General features: G+C 37.3%; 1 protein-coding gene across 2 annotated transcripts; it reads right to left on the bottom strand.

Moving 5' to 3' along the window:
* Nucleotides 1-1,769: 1,769 nt before the first annotated feature.
* LOC143847310 (uncharacterized) lies at nt 1,770-10,209 on the bottom strand. Of its 2 annotated transcripts, none has more exons than XM_077356105.1 (5): nt 10,068-10,209; nt 4,645-5,500; nt 3,428-3,586; nt 2,905-3,179; nt 1,770-2,023 (listed from the first exon to the last, which is right to left on the bottom strand). In XM_077356105.1, the coding sequence occupies exons 2-4, from the start codon at nt 5,494-5,496 to the stop codon at nt 2,928-2,930; spliced, it is 1,263 nt and encodes a 420-aa protein (XP_077212220.1). In that variant the 5' UTR covers nt 5,497-5,500; nt 10,068-10,209; the 3' UTR covers nt 1,770-2,023; nt 2,905-2,927. The 2 variants fall into 2 exon arrangements, with proteins under 2 accessions (XP_077212220.1, XP_077212219.1); XM_077356104.1 differs by having other exon boundaries at nt 1,770-2,029.
* Between the last annotated feature and the right edge of the window lie 931 nt (nt 10,210-11,140).

An 11,140-nucleotide genomic window follows, 5' to 3' on the forward strand; every position in this document is an offset into this window, starting at 1 on the left:
GCTGAATTGCTTTGATCGACTATTATTTGGTTTGAGCTTTGGCACCCCCTAATCCCACTGGTTGTTGTGTTATATTGAAATCATACTAGAGCTATTCTCCAATACTAGAGCCATGTTCTGTTGTTCTTATCCGCTTTTTGATGAGTATTCTTGATCATCATCTCATATATGAGAAATTAAGTTGTATAATGATTTTCCTTGGTATACTTTTGCTTGGGTTCTGATCTGTGATAATTATGTATCTACTGCTTTGCGGATTCTTTGGTTAAATTGCTTCGATCGAATGTTATTTGATTTGAACTATGGCACCTCCTAATCCCACTGATTGTTGTGTTTTTGTTGCAATCATGTTAGAGCCATATTCTGTTGTTCTTATTTGCTTTTTAATAAGTATTTGTTACCATCATCTCATGTATGCGAAATGAAGTTTCATAATTGGAAATTGCTCCATTGCAAAAGGCATTTCCGGCTGGTCTGTTGCATGTCAGACCAGCCACCTCGTGAATAGAGTGAGGTAGTAGTCTCCGGTGGAGTAGTGGTGAACCCCATGATGTGTTTGGTTGTGAATCGTGAGTTAGTAGCCTCCTAGTAATCTCCTTGTAGAGTAGAGAAAGGGGAAGAAGATAGAGAAAAAAAGACGAGACATAAATCCCACAACTATACTAGCCCACGAAAATTAGAAAATTCAGCTTACCTGCTTGGTTGCTGGGGTTTCCATTATATTCATGAGATTTTACAATTGGTTTAGTAAACTATTTAAAGATAGAATCTTAATCACAATGAGTACAAAGAAAAGGCTAACATGCCTTTGACACTCATGGATTGCTGAATTGTTCTTGTTCTTTCAATGGTTCTAGGCTACATGTCATGCCCTTCTATGATGGCATTAGAGATATGCAGAGGACGATGGAAATCACTTTGTTAACATTCCTAGGAGCGTTAATGAATTGGCCGAACACATAACTAAATCGGAAGCCACTAGAGCTCTTTTGTTTTCGAGGCAATCCTTCTTCGTTGATGTGCACTTATAATCCTCCACGAGATACCACACTGTCACGAGCCTTTACTTTTTCACACTACACTGTCACGAGCCTTCTCCAGTGGAGCTCTACACACACCTAACACTACTTTTCATTTCTCAAATGCTCACGATCTCAAAGCCATTCAAGACCGCTCGTGGTATTTAGCTTGCACTTATCGTGTACCACTCCATTCACTCGGATTGCACTTTCCCTGGCCAGATAAGGAACAAGTGGGTCCTGAGATTTGTAAATTTTTTTTTTTTTTTGGTAGGTAAGCTGGGATTGAAGCTACGTCCTCAGGGTTGAGATACAAACTCTCAACCATCGAGGTATAGGCCCAACCACTAGGTTCACTCAACTTGAGGTTGACTCATGTTCTGACAAGCTAATGTTTTTTTATATAATACAGTTAATTACAAGATCTTGTCGGACTGCTTGATTTCAGTATAAATTTTCCTGGATAAAATTTATTCTGGGATACAAGGTTATCTACTGTTTGTTGCACATCCATCTAATATAAAGATATATCTCAGAATAAAGTTTTATCCACAGCCAGAACATATGTTGGAATACAACACAATCTAGGATAAGGTCTTACTGTGGTTGTGGAGATGAATTTGCAATGAATTCGTCATCATGAATGGCCCGCGATCCAGACATCACATTGCTCGAAAGATCCTAACCATCCAATCGCTGGTCTATGGGTTTAATACTAGCTTTCCCACCCAAGAGAAACGTACAAAAAAGTACAAGAAATAGAACACAGAGTGGAATTTTCATTGCTAGACATATTAACACCATGCACCTTAAAAGGTCTATGAAATACTACATGGACATCATGTTTTGGTAGTACAAAGTATCCAAAAGAAAGCTTACATTACTATGGATTGGTATCCATCTTCTCTCTTATTCCTTACATGATAACCAACACCAATAACAAGAGTTACTCCCACACCCATCAAAATCAAAGCCCAAGAGTACTTGGTGAATTCAATCCTTTCCTGCACCTACACAAACACAAGATAATGTCATGGTTTTTTAGGTAAATGCCAGTATCTATCTAAATGTTGGTTTGCTTTCTTGCACCCACATAAACAAGATATTAACAGGGTATTGCAGGGTAAATGCAAGTATCTATAATCTATCTATCCATCCATCTTCTTTTTTCCTGGTGCAGTGAATAAATTTGTAAAGATTTATTGGCAAGAGAAAATTAGCATGTTTCTTCTCTTTTAAGCATTGTTTCAAAATGCGGCCAAGTAAATCCTAGTCGACTCATCGGTTGACGTGGCTGAGTAGTCGGTTGATGCGATCATAACTCAGGAGAGTCAAAGGAGTTTTGATTGACTTGTATATAAAATGCGGACTCGGACAAGAATGCTGCCACTATTTATACAGGTCCATTTTACCTCCACAAATCTTAGGGTTGGGATGATCCTACGGAGCTCATTTTTTGTGGACACCCTATCTATGTGAGGACCAATCAAATGAATGGTTTGGATCACCCAAACAATATGCCCTCCACTGTATTTTAAGCTAGTGTGTAGATAACTTATCTACACTAGTGTGTAGAAACCGTTTTCTCATATATATATATATATATATATATATATATATATATATATATACACACACACACATATATGAGAAAAGTGATTGTGCGCTCAAGCGCACAATGCTTATATACGCTCAACTTGAATATTGATATAAGTAGTGGCAGTTTCATTGTGGTATCGACAAAAAAGTATATAAAGACAAGGCAATTCACGGATGGTCTGTTGCACGAGTGTCACAAGGACATTGTAGTATCGACAAAAAAGTATATAAAGACAAAAAGTAAAAAGAACAGGTACCCATCAAGAGAAAGAGAGCTGAATCTTACATGACTTACGGAGCTTAAGAGTGTCACAGGCTTTGGTTGTGGGTCCGCTTACCAAGAGGTAGGTCCGCTACCAAGAAGTAGAAGAGCCCCATGACTCCAGTATGCATTCGGGTGCTGCTATAATTCGATTCGAAAGTCAAAATCTCTCCATCAGCAATCTTAACAGAGCCTGGTTTGGGATAACAGCTAGACATCCCTACAATGTAACCAGCCTCATTTCCTACTTCTTTCCCTTCTCCATAAACTGATAAGGAAGCGCATATAACCCGTCCATCCTAATTCCGTTCATGCAAACATATGAAATGAAAAGGTTAAGTAAATTACGCCAGACAAAAATTTTCAATGATTTCTCTTGAAGAAAACATCAACTTAAAGCTTCTCAAATTAGAATTAAAATGAGAAAATATGATTTTTGGGACACCCCGTTTTGAATTGTTAATTCAAGGTTTCTTTTGTTTAATTTAATCCGAAGTTTATGGAAGAAGACAGTGATTATAAACAAGAAATAGATGTTCCTCATTACCTGACCATAAATAGCCGCACCAAGTCCACCTGAATGCTGATGGGCAACACCATAGATAACATCACCCCCATGTGGCATGACCATTCTTGTTTTCTTTGTATCTATGCACCCACTGTTGGTGAATCCTTTTGTCGCACAAGATTCAACTTCATATTCAACCTGGAAAACAATCACTTACCATTAACTTGATATTCAGTAATTACTTCAATTATATATAATATTCATCCTCTGAAGGGGAACCCTACATTCAATGAAAGAATAGAAGAAAATAGAGGTATTTTAGGTAAATGTATCATCTAGAAAGGAATCTAGAAAAAAGGTTTCCTAATTGTTATTCTAGTGATTCCCATCGTCATAGGAACAGGTTCCATTCAACCCCGTGTCCCGTCTACTGACTTCTGACATACATGAGCTCAAGTTGAAAATTGATATAAGTAGTGGCAGTTTCATTGACAGAGGTGATAGAAGTAAGTGACTAATATTAGTTCTCTATGTAAATTGCGTACCAATTATTGGCTTAAATTTTTTAAAAAAAAACTTACGCTAGAATGCAATATGATTGCTTGTCAGAAGTAAGAAAGACAGGGCGGCCGGGTGCACGAGGCTCCCGCCATTCCGGGGTCTGGGGAGGGCTAGATGTACAGGAATATATTATAAAATATTGAAGAACCACATGAATTTCTTGTCAAAAAATATAGTTCCACGAATTTACAAAATATCAGTACTGGCATCAGTATTGGTGGATTATTGAGAATTCCTGAATTTTCAGTAGAAAATATCTGCGGGACAATTTAGATGTGAGATAAAAATGTTTCTCTAAAGAAAAAATCAAGACCCATAAGTATTTTCTATATATTTCCATTTGTATCAGCCAATGTTCAAAAACTTACTGATTAAGTGGGAGCCTAGTTGCACAAAATCAGTTTCGATGGCTCTGATTACAGAGTCCAAACATAGATTTTATACAGATTTGGCAACACAATATCACTAAAATAATTTTTATAAAATCATTGAGTTTTCATTCACTTGTCTGTGTCAATCCTAGAAATCAAAGGCCTGATTTCCATATGAAGTCCATGTTTGTAAACAATGCTATGCTGTTGAGGAAAAGAATGGGTAAGGTCTGTTTTCCTTTCCCTGGTATCTAAATGTCCTCAATCAATTTTGGCATAAAATTAGATACCCTTTGTTAGTGTAAAATAAGAAAGATACATTACCTTGCAACCAAATCGAGCGTCGTCCTTGGTTAAATCATCTGTGCTCATCCTAGAATCCGTGACATCAAGTATATAAATCTTTACAGGCACAATGCTATCATCCCACTCAACCCACTTCACAATGTATCTCAAGTAGAGCTTCCTCCTCACACCCTCGAAGCCATCTCTCAATCTACACTGAGTCTGATCATAGCAACAATAAAGACCACCCTTGTAATCCTTAGCCAAAGCCCGTCCATACTCATCATTCGTCACATTATAAAGATGACACCTGCATTCCGTGCACCCCATTTGATCAACGGTCCCACGTGTATCAATCGCATGGACGTTGAGCATCCACCTCTCTTCATAACCGTCAGGAATTTCAGAGGGATTTCCAATTTCTATCCCGTAAGGATCCGGCACATATGTTTTTGTTCGACGTGTTTCCGATCCAAGACCAAAGTACTGCCCAAGCACATTATTCTGGCAAATTCCCGCATTTCTCACCCTAATATGCTCTGAAAGGTGAAGCGCCTGACCGGGGCTGTAATTGGGGGTTTCTGTAGAAGGGCCACAGTATCTAACAACGACCCAGTGATGAAGATAAGTCTCGTGTAGAGGGATGGAATTCCCTGCCTCGTCGACTACTTCAGCATTGAATTCCTTGAGAGCAATGTGGCCTCTTGGAAAGTCAACATTGTAGTAGTATTTATTCTCCACCGATCCGGGTCCTAGCACAAAATAGGGTGATTGGAAAACAGAAGTTTTAACCCCATTTTCATTTCTGAGAAGAGTTTGTGACGTGTGACCAGCTATAGATGACAATAAGATTGCCGATAACAGTAGCCACCTCTGAGAACAATACTTCATTTTGCTGATATACAGAAGAATTGTCAGTGAAATGAATACCAAAAAGGCGTGCTCACTTATAGTGTTTTCTATTAATGTGAAATATTACAAGAGTTCCAATGCATGTGTTGGACTGTAAATTTAAGCAAAAATCTAGCGTGCTCTAAAGAAATTTAGTGGATAAATTGAAAGATTTGCAAAGCTCTAATGATTTTAACCTTTTGGTTTCTTAATGTAATGATAATCATAGAGTTCACTGAATTCAAGTTCAGAACTGATGAAATGGATCAGATGGAATAAAAAAATTAATTACTGGTTATTGTAAAATAGATATTAATGAAAAGGAAATCATTCCCTTTTTGTCTATCCGTACTAGGGGTGTCATTGGACCCAGACGGTCCGATAGACAGTCCGAATCCGAACCTTAATAAACGGGATCTAGGCACATAAGAAAGATCCATGGACATATTATGGATCCTCTTCGTACGATCCGAAAAATTTTGGATCGTGATCAAGACATGGCAAAAAAATCCGATGGATAGTCACGATCCGAAATCCTTTTACTAAAATACCCTCAAAAAATTTCTTATATTAATAATTAAACGAGGGGTATTTTCATAAAAATGAACTAAATATTACTTAGCTTACAACTTTCCACTTCCCCCCTTTTCCAGGCATCTTTTTCTATTCCTATCCTCAATCGGTGTTTCTTCCTGTAAACTTGCCACTCACCTTCAACAAGGATTAGTTACTCAAAAGTTTTATTGTCGTGCATCCTCGAACAATGGAGTTCTTTTCAGCAATAAATCCTATTCTTCATCAAAATCATAGGTTATTATTAGATATAGTGACTAATTCTTTTTTGAATTGAGGAAGTTTTGGAGTTCATTTCAAATGAAGAAGGCAGAGTTTTTTTGTTGTTTTGTAAGTAGGACCTACTAGGACACTCCTATGGACGGTCCGATTTGAAATGGATCGTGACCGGGACACAAGAAGTAGGATCCGAAGAACACTCCGAATCCGATCCGACCGGTAAGGGATTTGAATGGATCATGACTAAGACATAGGTGGATCCGATCCGAAGTGGATCCGTTGACACCCCTAATCAGTACTTTACAGTCATTCTAGTTGTAGATCTCATTCCATGTCTGTTAAATTTAACCACAAACAGTTGATTCACCATGACTGGCCATTGTCGAATAGATATTAAAGAAAAGAAAAGTATCCCCTTTTGTCTACTAGTACTTTATAGGGAAGCCCCTATAAATGGATAATCAGACAGCAGATTGCACAAGACTACACCATGCTAGACTCTGAGTTGAGATCACAATCGGGGAAATCGTACTAGATACTATCCATATAAACACCCCCTTAGGCACCCAAATGCAACAGGTGGAATATGATTGGAAGCCCAAGTCTTGCAGCACCTACAAGGACTATAGCCACATTACTGAGGATTGCCATCAAGCTATCCACCTCCGAGCCAAAACAACCCAGATGGAGTGGTGCCAGGCAAAAAAAGACAAATTGTAACACAATGGATACGCATGGAGAAAATGAGGAAACTAATCTCGAGGAGGAAGTGGCTCCTGGAATGGGAAAGAGAAACTCACTAGCTACCTAGCCTAACCCAAAGAGTACAGGAAAAGACATACCACCAGCACAAGTACTGCTAAGCAACAGCTTCAAAACCCTAAACTATGTCATTAATGAACTAGACTTTCCATCCATTGAAGAGGACATAAGGGGTCAATTGGGTCAACAGTTAATCAACGGAAATAGAATGGAAAAGGCCATTGTAGTTCCTCACCAAGATACCCATAATGAAAGAGTCCCTGTAAAATTGGAAGAAGATCCCCAACATATTCAGAAAAGGATTACTCATTTGACTCTAGCGCCACAGAAGGAGGAATCTGGCATATGGTTGATGGTTCCAAGGAAAAAACGTACTTCCCGAAGCCTTCCCCAAATTGCTCACGCAGATATGAAGAAAGGCAGGCTGGAAAGAATTATGATATTTGAGCAAAATTGATACTAGGTAGATGATCTTGACGTGCATAAGATCTGAGTCTATGTCATAAGTAACCACATAGTTCATTGGTGCACTCTCTGGGCTCATCTGAGTCCTTTTGCCTTCACTATCTTGTGTTTCTGTGATAGGGCTGGTGTTTAGCATAGTGGAATGTAATATCTTTCTTTTTATTTAATAAACCGGTAGGGGTCCCCGCCAAACCCCAGCTTACCTGCCAGAAAAAAGAAGAAGAGAATTTCTCATTCTTATTGTATTAGCCGGTGCAAGGGACGGAGGCCAGTTCTGCTAAAATTGTAAAATATGAGTCATATACTTGAGAAAAAAAAATGCAGATGGGTCACCTTAAAACCTATTTGATTGAAAAATTACAAAATTTCTAATACCTTTTGTGTGACTTCTCTAAAAATCTATTGATCCGACTAATGAGTTGAGTTGGAGAAATTTCCATTTCCTTTTTTGTATTTGATATTATAATTAAACCAGGTTACTTTTGCTAATATGTGAAAAGGAAGCACAAATTTAAGCCCAGATGGGTCCTCTTAAATGCACCGAATCAACAAGAGAGTAAGAGAATTTTCCTATTCTTTTAGGGCCCGTTTGGATATCCCTTGGATTTGGATTTGGAGGTGAATTTGGATTTCCAAAATCCAGAATTTTAAAATTCACAAGTTTATAAATAATGCCGTTTGGATGATCACGTATAGATTTGGATTTCAAATCTAAATTAATTTTTTTTTGTTTGGATGCTCTTTGGATTCGAATTTGAAATCTAACAAAACAAAAAAGCCCTAAAATACTTGATATAGCGGCATTTCAGCCATTTTCCATGATCCAGGGGTATTCTAGGTATTTTACCCTATATGGGACTGTTTTGATCATTTTTTTATGTCATAAGGGTGTTTTAGTCATTTTCCATGACTCAGGGTACTTGGTCTTTTTCACCCGGTATAGGTGTATTTCGATCATTTTGCATGACCCTGGGGTATCCTAGTCATTTTACCTAATATGCCGTATTTTTAGTCATTTTAGTCATTTTTCGTGAGCAATGGGTCCTTTTTACTTCATATAGGGGTATTTCAGTAATTTTCCATGATCTTGGGGTATTGTAGTCATTTTACCCTATATGAGGTTATTTTGATCATTTTATGTCATAAGGGTATTTTAGTCATTTTGCACGACCTGAGGGTATTTTTTCATTTTTACCTGGTATAGGGGTATTTCAGTCATTTTGCCTCACCAAGGGTATTCTAGTCATTTTACCTAATATGCCATATTTTTATCTCATGAGGGTATTTTTAGTCATTTTTATGATCCATGGGTCATTTTTACCTGATATAGGGGTATTTCAGTAATTTTTCATAATCTTGGGGTATTCTAGTCATTTTACCCCATACGAGGTTATTTTGATCATTTTTATGTCATAATGGTATTTTAGTCATTTTGCACGACTCGGGGGTATTTTTTCATTTTTACTTGGTATAGGGGTATTTCGGTCATTTTGCCTGACCCAGGGGTTTTCTATTCATTTTACCTAATACGACGTATTTTGATCATTTTTTAATGTCATGTAGGTACTTTAGTCATTTAACACTTCTTTGGTATATTTTGGTCATTTTAACCCCTCACGGGTCACATTTAGATTTATAAATAACCTATCGCAGAAAGAATTTATAAATCCAAAAAATTACACTAGCATGAGCAATTTGTAAATCTTGCGGATTTCACTCAAATCCAAATCTAGATGTCATAAAGGCTTGCCAAACGCCGAATTTGGATTTAAAAATCCAAATTCACCTCCAAATCCAAATCCAAGGGGTATCCAAACGGGCCCTTAGTATTAGCCATTAAGAGTAACCAAGCATACTTTTTCTAAGGTGAAAAGAATTTAGGTTAGTTTAAGCCACTTGGTTCCTGTTAAATCCCTTGATTCAACAAAAGACAAAAGAGAACTTTCCAGTTCTTTCTGGATTAGCTATTGAGACTAACCAATGCTACTACTGAATCTAAATTAGAAATAATAACAATGATAACAATACTGAATCGAAACCTAAGAGCTTAAAACAGTTCATTGGCCAAAAACTTAGAGAAACTATTTTTAAAATTTTCTTTCTAGATATAGAATCAAACCAAAGCCATTTTGCTAATACAAAAATAACTACATTAATTAACTCACTCAAATTAAAAATTAAAAATAAAAGATCAGAAGGTCCTGCCAAAAACCATTTATTCAAAAAAGAAAAAGAAAAAGTAGAATTGAATCAGCATTTGGAACTTAAAAAGGCTGCTATAGTTAAAATAGAGAAATATGAAGAAACATAACAGATGGGTGCTGTTAAAATCCATTGATTCAACAGCAAAAATTACAGAAATTAGCCAAAAACAGTAATCGTATAATAAATAAAAAAGAACACTATCTTTAGGGGGGAAACCCAGATGGGTCCTGTTGAAATCAATTAATTCAACCAAAAGAGTTGGCAAAATTTGAAAAAGCTGCCACAAAAATCCCAACAAAAATAAAAGAAAGTGAAAATATCAAATGGAAGAAAAATAAGGAAACTACCTTCTTCTGCTGTTCTTCAAACTAGAGAAGATGATTAATACAAGCTCTCCGTGTGAACATTTTATAAGAATCCTTTAGATAGGACAAGAAGTTAAATTCACACTGATTAACTGCACCCCTTCCGTGTCAGTATGACGACATCCCTTCCGTCATTCAATTGGAATTTAACAGAGAAGAAATTATATGTATAGATTGCTAGAAAAAGTGACCATTATGCCCTCGATCCAAAAGGCACTTGTGTAGTAGACTCTGCTTTGAGGTGAGGCATTTTGGTCATTTGGGTGTGATTTAGTACATATCACTATGTTGGTCTTTTTTGTCTTCTCGTCAATAAATAGGATAAAGAGGCAGGTGAGGAACGCAAGTGTGAAACGACCGATTACTCAAAAGCTTAACCTATTCGAGAAGGTGTTATTTAATCTTTTACACACTATCCCTTGATAGAGTTGGGATGTGCCAGGAGAAGACCCAATAGACACACGAGGAATGATAGATGCAAGGGCGCCCTCATAAACTCACCGAAAAGGGTCCTTGGATCCAGGTCATTAAGTACAACTGATTTGATTTTAAAAAGTTGAGGAATGATATAATGATGGGCGCCCTTCCAAAAATCAGATTCAAAGGCGCCCCTATTGGTTGATTTCTGCAAAGTCAACACGGTTTTCACTTTTTAAGTCGCCATTTTTTTTCAGCACCAGTTTGTAGAAAATCAACCAACAGGAGTGCCCTTGAAGCTGATTTTTGCAAGGGCACCCTTCATTCTATCATTAGTCTAAAAAGTTACTGAAAATGATGTGGATCCAATCAAGGGCCCTTTTCTCGCTGTTTATGCGAGGGGCGCCATCACATCTATCATTCCTCAGCGCCACACATGCATAAGAAAACAAAAGAGAGCACGTATCCCAACAAATGCAAAAACCGATGTGAAATTTACCAAATCATAGGTCATTTCCAGCCATCTTTATTTACAGAGAAAAGTACAGAATGAGGGTTGATGTTTAGAGAAATTACGGATTGCGGGCACCTTCAAACAAGAACAAAACACGGGATAATCTTCAAAATCAAGTGGTCAA

Source organism: Tasmannia lanceolata, unplaced genomic scaffold (assembly GCF_043159265.1).
Source record: "Tasmannia lanceolata isolate RefF3 unplaced genomic scaffold, GAP_Taslan_0.1 ptg000015l, whole genome shotgun sequence".
Classification (NCBI taxonomy): Eukaryota; Viridiplantae; Streptophyta; class Magnoliopsida; order Canellales; family Winteraceae; genus Tasmannia; species Tasmannia lanceolata.

Coding starts and splice junctions, on each gene's coding strand:
- LOC143847310 (XM_077356105.1), bottom strand. CDS start 5,496: ATGAAGTATTGTTCTCAGAGGTGGCTACTGTTATCGGCAATCTTATTG. Junction 3,587..4,644: donor ACGCTCGATTTGGTTGCAAG/GTAATGTATCTT, acceptor ATTGTTTTCCAG/GTTGAATATGAAGTTGAATC. Junction 3,180..3,427: donor GTGCGGCTATTTATGGTCAG/GTAATGAGGAAC, acceptor GAACGGAATTAG/GATGGACGGGTTATATGCGC.